At 34.9% G+C, this 14,668-nt stretch overlaps 1 protein-coding gene across 3 annotated transcripts in view; it reads right to left on the bottom strand.

Moving 5' to 3' along the window:
* Positions 1-14,668, bottom strand: part of KDM4C (lysine demethylase 4C) — a 252,854-nt gene that overhangs the window by 219,037 nt on the left and 19,149 nt on the right. For all 3 annotated transcript variants that reach the window (XM_082301399.1, XM_082301400.1, XM_082301401.1), the window contains exons 4-5: positions 12,086-12,200; positions 3,906-4,099 (exon numbers count right to left, since the gene is read on the bottom strand). In XM_082301399.1, coding sequence (XP_082157525.1) covers positions 3,906-4,099; positions 12,086-12,200 — 309 coding nt within the window. The remainder of the gene's footprint in view (positions 1-3,905; positions 4,100-12,085; positions 12,201-14,668) is intronic.

Here is a 14,668-nt window from a genome sequence, read left to right as displayed (position 1 = left end):
CTATTTCCCCAGCTATTGAGATTCACAATCTGGAAGCCTTCACATGAAATGTTTTAAAGACTTCCACAACCTCTACTGTGTAACTATGTATCCTTCCTGATTTTACCACCTCATTATGCAAGGTGAAAAAGTGTTGGTACACATTCTACACTAGCAAATCCATAAAAACAGATTCTAGTTACAGCAATCAAGAGTTAACAGTAATGTTGCTCATAGTATAAATTTTAGACAACCTAGAGATCAGATTTCTTGCCATCCTGCATCCACTGGAATCATGAACAGAATTCCTGAACCTAAATCCCTGCTTTATTTTGAATGTCACGATAGATTTATTTCCTCTTACAACCTAAATAAACTGTCAGGTCCAGTCGCACTCTCCTAATCCATCTAATTTTGGCTGTCTAAGCATTTTCTCTTCAACAACCTGGTCTCTTTCTTGACATTGTCACAAAGATGGAACCATCACCTCTTTCTGTAGTATTTATTCCTGTTTACTTTATGACTCACCAACCCTGCAAGGCATTTCGTGATTTATGAAAGACATTACTAAACAGGAGAGTTTTTTAGCATAATGTATTGTGTCTTGTCATTTTCAGTCTTCAGAAAAGCTAGGAAGCAAAGACCAGACGGAATGTCACAGAAAACATACAAATTGATATTTAAATTATTGTTTGTATCATACTGTAAGTTTTCACTGTGACCCTTTCAAGGGAAAAGTAAAAACCTAGTTCTTCGTGCAAAAAAGAATTCAGGCCTCCACCATTAGATATAAAAGGTGAACAAAATGAGCACAATATTTTAAAATACTACTTTCTAAAGTAAAGTAATATATTCTCTACACACCTCTTCTTCTTCAAAATAAATTATAAAAAAAATTTGTGCTATTATTATTATATTTTAAATACCCCCAAGTGCCATGAAAATAATTACTTTCACCCTGCCTAAGAAATATTTCCACATATTCTTTATTATTCTTCCTCAAGAAGATTTATATCATCTCAACATTTAAAAGAATTCAACATCACTGTTTTTTCACAAGTCAGGTAATCATAACAAAGTGTAAGCCTTCGTTTCAGGTATTTAAGAAATCCAGAATTATATTCAAAAAATGTGAATATCTTATTCAGATTTTTTTTAATTTATAAATTTATAATGTAAATTGAAGCATTATCCATATTGTACCCAAGGATATAGTACATATATTAATAGTGTAACATTTCTACTAGTAACAAAAGTCTGGTCTATGCTAAGCGTTAATTTCCAAGAGCACTTTAATAGTTTAACATGACAAAATTCCTCAAATTAGACAAAACAAAAATTAATTATTTAGTCAAGACCTATACCCCGAAATAATAAATACAATAGAAGAAAATATTTAACAACGAATTCCAGAGTGAAGAAATTTTTAATGTTAGTAAGCAGTTTAAAATACCATTACAAAATATGTCAATATCAAGAGATAACAATTAATAAGCCACACCATCAGTCACACTAATGGTTTCTCTTGTTAATAAGACTTTTTCTAAGAAATTGTAACGTAAAACGAGGTACGATCTTCAAGGCACCTTTCCCCTCAGAATGCAAAGAGAAAACTGCAGTAAAAATTCTTGCCTAATAGCAAGTAATTTTAAGTCTCCCTCCAGAAAAATCTTTCTCCAACATACCCCAATCTCTTCTGCCCTTTATATTATTCTATTTCAGAGCTTCTAAGTTCAAGTTCCTTCTTCTCCTTCAAAATATTTCCTCTTTATCAGTATTTCTTCTATATGTTTGCAAGACAAAGAAAAATCTATAAAATGAACATATGTATTACACAAATATATACATAAACGTCTAAACAGATGTAAACCTGATTTATTAAGTTAGCAGACACACTTTTTCCCCGTGTTTCATATGAGGCAGTCAATGAAGGAATCAGTATACACAGTATAGAACTAACTTCTCCGCATAACTCTTGAAAGTAAAAGTGCAGAGTGTAAGAAATCGTGCAAGCTAACCTATGCCTAAACACTGCACAAGGCTTCAAATTCTTTTATAAAGACTGCTACAGCAGTTAGACTCAGCTGCTACCCACAAGTCTCATTGTGGCTCCCAGATGGTAGTGGCTGTCCTTTCACAATTCAGAGAAAATATGCTCCATGTTAGTTCTCCGTAAGACCAACACGGCTCTTCAAGAACCACATGTACACCCAGTAAAACCTGACAACATGTATTGCTACCGTATATGTCAGGTTATTTGGTTTCACAAAGGATGCTTTGTCAAATCAGTTAAATTTAAGAGCAGAGAAGATCTTTACTATCTGTATCGTAAGACTGAGCTCCTGCCCCACTTTCTTGAGTATTATACTAATATCACATTAACACATGACACATCTTACTTACAAATTAACAGCTTTAGCATAAATTATTGCAGCATTCTTCCATTAAAAGGCACATGTGTAACACCAAATAAATCTTAAGCTTTCACTCAACTTTTTAATAATGCTACATTTCTTAAAAATATGGGACAACGTGGTGCAGAAAATGTATTCATATCCACCACTATTTCTCCAAAATATCAAGAGGACAATGTTTAATGATTTTGTTCATTAGAAGCATAAACAAGTATCTGTAAACCAGAAAAGCATTTATCCTGTTATCAACTCATACCTCCTTCAAAAATACTTAAAGAAGCTTTCCTAGCTTCTTCCCATTGTGTCTTCCCATTCAGAGTTTAAGTAAATGTCTCTACTACTTGGAGTATCACAATATGCAGTGAGTTTTTCTTCAAATAGCACTTTTTAAATTCCTAAGAAGCAAGAAACATCCTATTATTTACATTTGTCCTATCATCTTGGAACATTTTGGAATCACCTATCTTTACATCCATTTTTTTAAAAGATATTGATTTTATGGTTAACAAGACTTTCCATACATTTAATTCTATCAAAGCAGAAATCTCACATATCTATGTATTTAATTTATCAATTTCAAACATGGACGAGCATTACTACAATAGCTGGTACTCACCTTCTCTGCCATAACTCAGGAGATCCACTACATAAGCAAAGCAGGTAAATATAAAGCAGTGACCGAAGAGTGAGCATCTGACTAATTTACCACACTCACAGTATAAATATATGATTGGTATTTGAATTTTGTATGGGTAATAAAAAAACAATGATGTTTTATGGAATTACGAGCTATACATTTTCTGTCCAAGTCTGGACGACTAGAAACTGCCAGAATTGAACTATGCATAACTTATCTTTTGCATATCTTTCTAATGATTTTACATTCTCTTCACAGGTATTTTGAAAAAAAAAAAATTTATGATCAAAAGGAATATATTTGTCTTATATACTTGGGATACATGTATATCACAATGTTTTAAACCAGCTTGTTTATTAAGGCTGTTCAACGAAAAATCTAAGATTACAGAGAAAGGATAGTAGAAGTTTCATATACAGGAAGTACCTTTAGCCCTGAATCTTACCTCCCACTGGTCCAGCTGAGTTAACAGTAGAGAATATGACTCTGATTCAAAGAAGAAATTAAATGCATGTTACATACAAAATATGGTAGGTAGTCCCAAAGGGCAACAGAACCAAAGAAACTGATTTCAAAGAGCTCTTTTCTAAGTTCCTCCAATAGTCTTGGGGTTCCCAACACATCAAACTGCTCATATTGTATCTTTCAAATATTTTTCTGTTGAACTCGATTAAGTCTTATATACTTATTTTTCCTTTAATATCAAAGAATACATTGGTGTGATTTCATAGCATTCTGAGCTTAAAAAAAAACCCTCACCAAACTACTATCTTAGCTTTTTAGTAGTTTACCACTGTGAAGCAATTGTAACCCATCTGCTCAGTTTAGTCAGCTGAAATAAAGAGATATCATCTAAAAAAAAAAAATTAACTTGCCATGACTTTGGCTCCCCGAAATGGAGATAATTAATACTGTAGAGATCCATGTCTTCGGTGTGCCATGCAAATGTTGTTTTCCACATGCCAAAATAGAGATATGGTGTATTTACACCTTCAATAGAAATTCCACACTCTTCTCCTACAACATCCAATATTGTATTAAGATGGGCAATATTCCATTCCTCAATACCCTGAAAGAGACACATAATAAATATATTACTAAGCTCATAAAGCAATGCAATTTTATATAACAGTCCCAGTCAAAAGATACACACTTGATCTAGTTTTTCAATATGTCCATACATATTTGTAAACACTTCAGAAGACAGTTGAAGTTACTTGAGGAAAAATTCTCTTGACCTTAGTATTAGGTAAGTCTGAGATGTTCAGAGCAGAGAACATAGCAATGTCCTATCTGGTTTACACTTCTACATCAAATCTAACGTGGATTAAAACATCATAGACCATACTATATACAAAAAGGTACACAAAAAAATAGAAATAATAGCTGCAGACAAAACCTTTGATGAGTTGACAGCTGGAAGTCACAAAGTTTCACTGGGCCTATCTAAGCTTTTTTATTACTTACAAAGTAATACCAAATAGTATGAAAAAATTGTTTAAAAATTTTTTACATGCATACATTGACCATTTCTCTGAAAAGGACAAAAACTAAAATGATTACTTCACTTCACCTGTATTTCTAATCATAATGATGTACTACATAAGAAATATACCACAGAAGAAATCTATTGATTTAATGGGAGTTAAGCTGTTTCCTTATGCTATTGCCCATAAAATTTGTGTATTAAAAGTCATTCAGAAAGCAATACATCTAGTTTTTGTTGTACTTCAGATTCAACTGTAAAGTGCAGTTCTAATTTCAGGTAATACAGCATGTAAGAGACAGTATAACCAAGATCAAAGCTACAAAATTGAAGAGAAAAAAATTAGACTTCACTATAAGAGCAATTATTAACGCCTCCAGGGAAGACATTAGATGGTGCTCAAGCAGTCAGAAAACCAAGAAATATACTCAAAACTATTAAAAACTCAATTCAGCCAAGTTTTATTGGGAAGACAGCCTCTAAGCACACTTAACCATGCAGTGCTCTGCCCTACACCCTCCCTGAACCTACAGTTCTGGTAATCTTACTCACTGGGGGACAAACTGATGGCAGACTGCAGTCCTGATGCAGCTGATTAAGACTAGGTAACATGATGATACTTAATAGCTGGACAGCTGGAATAGTAATAATACAGGTTAAAGCAAGAAGTAATGAAAATTTAATACTCTCAGTTTTTGTTTCATTTGCTTTTTGACATTTTTATGTCAAGCATGATATATATATGAAGCAGCTAGAATTGATGGACAAGAAGGTAATGTCTGTGTGAAGTTCAGACTTCTCATGGAACAAGCACTTCTAACAGCCTGCTTTGACTGTTCCACTTATTAAGAAATACTAAGTTATTTGGAATTTTACAAAGGAGTAAAGGATGTTTATAGAATGATTTTATTTCAGACAGCATTTTTTCTTCTTTTAAAATGGAAGTCTTGGGTTTGATGCATTTGTGAAACAAAAGCACTTGAAATTTAAAAAGTAAAAAAAAATAAAACTAATATCCTAATAAAAGAAAACAACACCAATCTGAACTCAAACAATAGATGCTGGTAAAATCTGCACCTTTCAAATATAAAAAGTGGCAGCAGCAATTTAATACACCTGTAAAATAAAAAATTTGAAGAAATAGTTTTTACGTAATAAATCCTCAAACTAATTTACAGATTTTATTTTTTTAAATCACATTAAATTTGTATCTGTTTACAAATTTTGCATTTCATTTGGAGAAACAAATTTATACAGCAAACTAAGACCAATGATTCAAGCACAAACACATGTACAGGATTAGAAGAAAACAATAAATACTTGTAAAAATCACCTGCTCATCAGTCAATCTAGGAAGTTACTATGACAGTGGCCAAACAGTGCCAGTATTGCAGCAATTTACACTTGAAGGTTTCTTCAGACAGATGTGTTATCTTTTTCTATTCCATGGGCTTTTTTACCCATTATTCATCCCATAGCAACCTTTCACCCATATAAGCTTCTAGCAACCCTAACGTTCTGAAATCTTAAGTCTTCTACTAAGAATTAAATAATAGCTAAGAGAATATCTTTTTTTTAACAACACATCTCATCTTTGCACACTCTGTTAAGTCACATCACAACTAGTCATCAAACAAAAGCAAATCCTACCATGGGGACCAATCCTAGAAAAAATAATTGCTTCAAAATACCAAACATAACAAATAAACAATCCACAACTTCTACACTCAAGATGAATGAGCTATTTCCTTTTCCTAAAGGCTATTTTGGAGAAGTATTCTTAGCTCAAAAGGAAATGTTCACTGAATCTGGCCAAAACACTAAAATCACACTGATTCATTTCAATTCCTCCTAATTTCCTTAGACTTAAAACAAAAAATCAATTTCATATTTATGCCTAGATTGTTACCACTTATTGTTACAAATTATTATTAAAGGTGTTACTTTGTATTTTTACTTTATACTTTATGTATACAAAGTATATTTTTGCAGGTTATGCCATATTTAATAATTGTTAGAACAGCACTACATGTATTACGTATATTGAGCATACGTAATATATACGTATATTACGTATACTGAGCATAACACATAACTGGTAGTTTCTTACAAATACATTTAGATATTATCATCCATTCAATATTAGGAAAATACAAAATATTTACTCTCCTCAGAATATCACAATACTATCAGAATATTAGAATAATTTCAAAGGAATATGTCAAGATACTATTTCTAATTCATCCACATTTCTGACGGTAAATTCTTTAAAGAAAACCTGTCATCATTGACAACTGTACCACACAATCCAATAACTAGAAAAATGTTACTTTTCAGCTGTTTTCCTTCTATAAGATTACAGACAGGCTTGAAACACCTTACCAGTTATGGTCATTGCTATGCACATTACACTTACCTGGTATTTCCTTAGAGAAATACTATAAGGTACCTAGCAGTTTATATAGAAAACCACTACTCCAATCTTCAGTCATTTTGAAGGTGATTCAAACTCGCTGTAAATTACTATCAAGAGTTTTTATTACTCTTAACAGCCTTTGCATCTGCTTTTAATGCAATGTGGAGACAAAGTGGGACACTTGACAACCATTTCTCATCTGAACGTTTGCACACTTTGGAAGGAGCTGACCCATGTTTTCCCAAAGACACAAAGAATAACGTGAATCTCAGCACATTGGTAAAAAGTGAAGTTCTGAGTTGAAAGCAGAGACCTCTTTGCATGTAAGAATAAAATAGGCTTCAAGTGCAACAATTTTTTATTAAATTTTTTTGAAGTACTTACAAAAGTGACAGGATGCTATTCTTTTCACTTTACTTAAACCAGTCAACACTGTGATGAACATGATTTCTCTATGTATACATTATTACACACAATCCTTTTTCAGTGTTTAATTTTTCCTTTGATTATCTCACAGCTTCATTTCAATATTAATCTGGCAGACAACACATCAGTTGTATAAGTAAGATTGAAGAACCCTTATGACTGACTCTAACAACTCAAATAATAAAGTGTAAAAAACCTAATTAAGAGACAGAGTGGAAAGGAATAGGACAAACGTTACAGAAAAACTTGTGCTTTGTAACCCACTCCTCTCTCCACATAATCATTCACTCACATCAATGAATATAACAAAGCTACTGCCAGGCTTTTATTGCGCCTTGCAAGTCATTAAAACAGAGGAAGAAAAATGCTACGAACAAAATCTCTACACCATAAACACACAGATTAGGAAATACAAACAATCTCCCTCATTGAATTGTTTTTAGTTCTCAGCATTTTCAAGGATATAAACACTACTTTTTAAGCACCCTTTTGAAGAGTGGGCAAGCAGATTCTTTGGAAATCACACTAGAACCTAAATTACTGCTCACATTCATCTCAACTACGAGTAGATCACAGAAAAAGGACATTATAGAACAAATTGAATAATATAGGTTGGAAAAGACCTTTAAGATCATCAAAAACCATCATTAACTCAGCTCTGCCAAGACTAAACCATGTTCCCAAGCGTCATACCTACAGGTCTTCTAAATACACTAAGGGATGGTGACACAGCTACTTCCCTGGGCAAGCCTGCCCCAGTGATTGGTACTGCTCGCTTTCCATGAAAATGAGCTTCCTAAAAATCCAAAGTAAACCTCCCCACTGGCACAACTTGAGGCAGTTTCCGGTACTCCTGTTGTTTGCTTCCTGGGAGAGGAGACCAACCCCCACCTGGCTACACCCTCCTTTCCAGCAGCTGTAGAGAGTGGTAAGGTCCCATCCTCAGCCTCATTTTCTCCAGGCTAAACACCCTCAGCTGGCTCAGCTGCTCCTTATAGGACTTGTACTCCAGATTCTTCACCAGCTCCATTGCCCTTCTCTGGACACACTCCAGCATCTCAAAATCCTTCCTAAACTATGAGGAACAGAACTGGACACAGTATTCAAGGTGCGGCCCAACCACTGCCGACTACAGGGGAAGAATCACTTTCCTGGTCCTGCTGGCCACACTGTTGCTGATCCAGGCCAGGATGCCATTGGCCTTCTTGGCCACCTGGGCACACCCTGGCTCATGTTCAGCTGCTGGCACCAGCACCCCCAGGTCCTTTTCCTGTGGGCAGCTTTGCAGCCACTCTGCCCCAGCCTGTGGCGCTGCCTGGGGTTGTTGCGACCCAACGGGAGGACCCACCCCTTTGGCCTTATTGAACCTCATGCAGCAGTCCTTGGCCCACAGATCCATCCTATCCAGATCCCTCTGCAGAGCCTTCCTACCCTCCAGCAGAGCAACATCCCACCCAGCTTGCCTGCAAACCGACTGAGGGTGCACTCATACACCATGTATGGTGCCCGCACCTTATACACTGGAGAATGTAGGCATTAGGAATTGTTTTACCAGGAGAAATAAAACTAAGAGGAGAAAAATGGAAGTAAAGTGATATCTTCCAGACAGCAGCTAAGGACAGTGGTGAGAGAGGACACAAAACAATATTTATATGTGCTTCTTCCAAACTTGGCTTTTCTCTGCAGAATAGCAGATGCCATTGTCAGCACTGAAATCAGATGAGTTTTATGACTCATTATAAACTTTAAATCAGTCACTTTTCTTTGGAACTTCTTTGGAAACCAGGAAGATTGTCCCCCTTCCAAGTAGCTAGATCAATCCATGAAGAGATCATAGCTTTACTTGAATCACCTACATAGTCATTCTCCTAGAAAGCACTGCCATTAAATGTAACAGCAATTAGAATGAAAATAACACAGAATAATACTTCCAGCAAACCTTCAACTATATGGAATTTATTTTCCATAAAGCTCTACAGACAGCACAGAACAATCTATAACAAGCCACAGATTATTTGCTTATTTGTAAAGACTTAATCTGAGATAACAAATTCTGGAATAATCCAAACACTACATGGTAAACTTGAACAATTAATGGTAGTTGTCAGACTTCAAAGCATGCACTTTTAGCTTTGTTTCTTTATTTCTTTGTTTTCATCGGAGTTTTTCATTTTGTTTGTTTTGTGGGGTCTTTTTCTGTTCCATGTAACACAGCTTTTAGAAAATTTTGCCCCCTCTTCCAAACCCTTCAGAACCTATCATCCTCTGGTCTAAAAAATGAAATACTACAAGAGCTATAATCTCTCTGGCACAATGCCAGGAGGTGTTGGATTCCACAAATAACAATGTTTCTCAAATGATCTAAATAGTAAAAATTAAGGCTTCATCATGCTTCAGATATAAATGTCTCAATATAAAATTCACAGTCACCAAGTGGAAAAGAAAATACAATTGGTAAACTGTTAAATTGAAGAACAGATTTACAGCACAGCAGTACCTCTCACTAATTTTGATGGCCCACATACACATCTAAGTCACATTTTCCTTAAGTTTCAAGTGGCTTTTTACCTGGAATTCTGTCAGATATTTATGTCAAATGTAACATATATAACAAACTGTTTTCTACAACAGTATTTTGTAAAAAGTAAGCATTTGTTTTGTTTCATGCAAATAGGCCTCCATGACAAATCAATCCCACCATATCCTTTCTCCTGAATGCTGCCCAAAACGTCAGTGATTTGTATTCATCTCCTTTCCTCAAATAATCACAGTCTTGAATAAAACTGAATGAAGACATGAGAACAACCTCCAATTTCAAACAAAATCAAAAAGATCCTTTCTTAGCACAATCAAGCAATAAGACATGAAAAATATTAGTTGTGCAAGTACACCATCTGCTGGCCAGAAATTAACTGCAGCAAAATTACTCTGAGAGACAACATTTTGATCAGTGGCATCACAACTTTCTCACCAGCACTTCGGTACCAGAGTATATTTCTTCTTTTCCTCTATACACCAAGTGAGCTGTACACCAGCACCTGGCTGTCACATTAAGTGCTTAATCTGTTCACATTCCTTAACGCCAATTCGTTTCACTAACATTTCTCCTTTGTTACTTGCTTTTAAATGATACCTATGGTATTATAGGCATCAAGGTTTCTTTATTCTACCTTTTATCACTTTCTTCCCCAGTCACTGCAACTTTCAGTGCTTTGTTTCCTACCTAACATCTGAGCTAGGATCCCTAAATGCTGCTTTTCTCACTTTCGTCTTCGCTTTTTTCTGAGCTCCCTTCCTCATCTTCCCAAGAGCGTAATTCCCTAAGAAGGAAATCTCTGACCTTCTCTTTGACCAGTCAGCATTTTCAAATAGGACATTATTGCATTCATTCTCTTTTCTTTGGAAATGTTGCTCATGGCAAGAGTAAACTAAGATACTAAACACAAAAGAAAATACAATGAAAAAAAAGTACATTTGTAAAAAGTTATACCATAAGGCATTATCTGCCAACAATAAAGACACAAAGATCAAAGCAGAAAAAGGGCAAGCTTCTATTTCTTGAGACACTGTTTTTCTCTGCCTCATGTTGGTCTTCACAAAGCAACCATCACCTAGAATGTCTCTTCACAGAAACATCCCAAATTAGAATCTTCAATTATTTTCTAAATGATTTCTTAAAGCAGCTATGTGGACACACAAGAGAATTTGAACTTGCTTTCTCTAAACAACAGACCATTGGACATTCTTAGCTATCTTTCAAAGACCACATAACTCAGCGCAAAAACTGAATTGCCTTCAGCCATATTGGCTGTTTTTATCTCTGGACAGTTTTCAATTTTTCTTCCGTGAAGAACTGTGAAACACTAGTAGAGCCTCAGACTATCTGTCACAGCAAAATCATACTTTTTTAATGATTGTAGAAGGCATTTACCATGAAATAACCCAAGAACTTCACACACGGTACTTTCTTTTCATACAAGTTCATCCTGTATTTTTCAAATCCTTAAATCTTTTCCGAAATGCTAGTATTTCTTCTCTTAGTCTCATTACTTAAATAATCCTTTCAAAATCTAGTTCCTGTAGTTACTTACATAGCCTAATTGACATCAATGGGTATTCTGTAATTCTTTGGATAATGAGCTCTGTTTTAAGAGTCCCTTTATTATCCTTTTATTATGGAGATCTTGGCAAGTAACCAGCAAAATTAATTTCCTTAGGAAATTTTAATTTCATCTGGTTTAATTGAAAGGTAAACAGTATGAGTAAGTACATTTCCGGGAAACTGCAGACATTCCAAGCATGTAGTACAGCTACCAATATTCCTCATTGAAAGAGAGAAATAAAAATATTACATCTTTTAATTTTAAAGTAAAACTTAGTCAAAATATCTCTAAATTTCCAGAGGTACACACAGGAAACATACATACTAAAATGTTAATAAACAAATAAGTAGGAAGGAATCTCAAAGTTCTGGAGAGTTCAAAGTGAAGAAAGGGAGGAGTCTTACGATCAGGAAGAGTAGCAATATTCTACAGTCTAAGGACAGAATTGTCTGACTCTTGCAGATGTGTAGAGTTAATTTCAACCTTGCTTGGAGGCTTTACAGTGAGCAACACAAAGATTTCGAAAGACAGATTTTCAGTCACAAAGCAAGAGTGTATCCTCTAAGTAGAGTACCCTTTAAAAGAGGGCTGGAAGGGATAAACTTCATAAAAAACTGTGCATACTTCATCATAAATGCTCCCATTGATATCTGCTCCATAAATTGGTGCCACAAAAGTCAAGTTCTTCCAGTATTTACGCTCCAAATCTTCATAGTCTACGTATCTTGGAGTGCGGTATCTGCAGAGAAAGAGGTAGGCAAAGGTTCATCACCGTCTTTCAACAACCACCTTTACAATGGACTATGCTTCTGAACCTCCAAGATGGAGACACTTTATGCCAAACTGTTTGAAACAAAGGAATTACCAGTTGTCCTGAATTCTTAGTTTCATGATTAACCATATCATGGAAACCTCCTACCAGCTACAGTAACTGAAGTCATCCACCAAGCCATACATTTGCTTCAGTCTCTAGCAGCACATCAACCCATCTACCAACTGCCCTTAGGCTGAGCCCCTCCTTTTTATTTCCTTTCCATAAAAAAAGACACATATGGAAAAGCCACACAATTAACAAGTATTTATTGTTTTCCTACCTCACTACGAGCTCCGTAAACAGTCAGATATAGGTCCTGTACAAGCCTGTCTCAAAACAATGTAAACTAACTAAGCCATGCAGCCTTCACAGGCAAAACCAGTACTTCCTTCTCCTCTTCCTTCTGCAGAAAAACCTTTCAAAAAAAGCTGTTGTTTCAAACAGCTGATACAAAAAATTCTATGATGCAGAGAAAAGAAATATTTAAGGAAAATTTTATTTTTACTGCTTTATAACAGGACGAGATACCACACTTACATGCTTAATGATAAGAACATAATATACACTTACATGCTCAAATATACTTAAGAAATTTCAAAATCTTGTGGGAACACAACACAAGTACACTACTAACAGCTTTGCCTCAGGATCCTTTGTCAGTCCTCTGCACTTCCATATTTAGGTCTTCAGAAAGAAAATTTACTCCCACTTTATTACAACTCTGAGAACTAAACTTTCACAGTAGAACTGCCAGTTCTGCTGCAGTTCTACAGTGCTACAGTTGAATGACTGGAAAGAAAATCCAAACATACAACACTGGGACCAGGTACTTTTATGTCATAACTCTATATAATAACTCTAAACAGAGACAAAAAAAAAATAGCAAAACACATCTTAACCAAAGCATTCTCAGCAACAGAGTTGTTTAAATTATTTCTCATGACAGCTCCAGAAATCAGATTGTATTTCTGTTTGGCCCTGAGTAACATGTACACATGAACTCCTTGATTACAGGATGTGGCTACGCTCCTATTTCCTACAGGTCAAATAGAGAAGCACTTTGGTTCAAGGGTGAGCTGCAAATGTCTAAACAAATAAGAGACTAAATGCATTAGACTGAGTACACATAATCATTTTAAAGGCAACTACGATTTAATTTAGATGTTTATGGCCCTTCTCTCTTACCCAAAGGAAACAGATAACATCCTAATACTCCAGAAAAAAGTCTTTAACAGAGAAATCTTCTCCATTAAGGAACAAAATTATTTTTAAGGGAGAATAGAGGCTCTCAGCTACTTAACGGTTATAGAAATAGAGACTGCAGTAAGAGTCATAGAAGGTTATATGACACATTTTCTCAAGAGCAGTGACAAATATTTGGAAAGACCTACAGCTAGTAACAGACAGGAAGTCCTCTCCATGTTCTACATTTGCATATAAAATTAAGTTGCCATCTGATATCAGTAAAAACAATTAAAACTGAAATCAGAAACACTTCCAAAATGTATTCCATGATGAATATAATAAACTTAACAAACACCATGACACACATTAAAAACTTCCCAGCATTTCTGCATTAACTATTTTAAGAAAGTAGTGTATCTCAATTTATTAGGGGTTAATAAAATGTAAACTTTAACATCTATGAAAAAGTATTATTGAAAATTACATCAGATATCATATAGGTCTTATGATTTACTCTCACCTCTAATATATACTAAACAAATAATTTCAAGAAGTACAAAATAGGTTCCCGTTTCCAATTACCAGAAAAAGAACACTGGGCACTAAACTCAATGTTGCACAAGTAATATTATGTGCTATTCTTTTTAATTGGGAAAAAAAAGGTCGTCAGTTTTGCACTATCATGAAGGCAGGGATACTATGGAACATTTGATAAGGAGCCTCCTTAAAAGCTTTACATGTCCTAGTTTTTTCCTGATCTTGATAACAGCTTCTACTGTTACATCTAATTTCTGAATTAACCCATGAGAGAAACTTGCCTTCAAACTAAGGCAGTATTACCTTTCCTAATTCAACTATCTTTTATTTCTAAGATCCTTTGATTCATCTTCCAGAAACTACTTCCACTCAGTTTTGAGAAGACACTCAAATAAAATATATTCTTTTTATACGGCCAAAATGACAGGCAATAATTCCTTCTATCAAGTCCCTCTTATTGGAATGCTCACCAATTTGAAACATTTCAGTACAGTGCCTAGCCCTTCATGAACATTTTTTCTCCCCTCCCATAATATCCATCTTGCCATAACCAGAACACAGATATTCATTAGATGCCGCTGAGTTCTCTAACATCCATGAAAAAGCTTCTTGACTGGTTATAAAAGATAGTGGGTTTTTTTCAGAATTACATGATGATAGGCCATTCCAGT

This window comes from Coloeus monedula (genome assembly GCF_965178545.1).
Source record: "Coloeus monedula genome assembly, chromosome: Z".
In the NCBI taxonomy this organism is placed as follows: domain Eukaryota; kingdom Metazoa; phylum Chordata; class Aves; order Passeriformes; family Corvidae; genus Coloeus; species Coloeus monedula.
The sequence above is the reverse complement of the archived record's forward strand: the minus strand, read 5'-3'. Positions and strand labels throughout refer to the sequence as shown.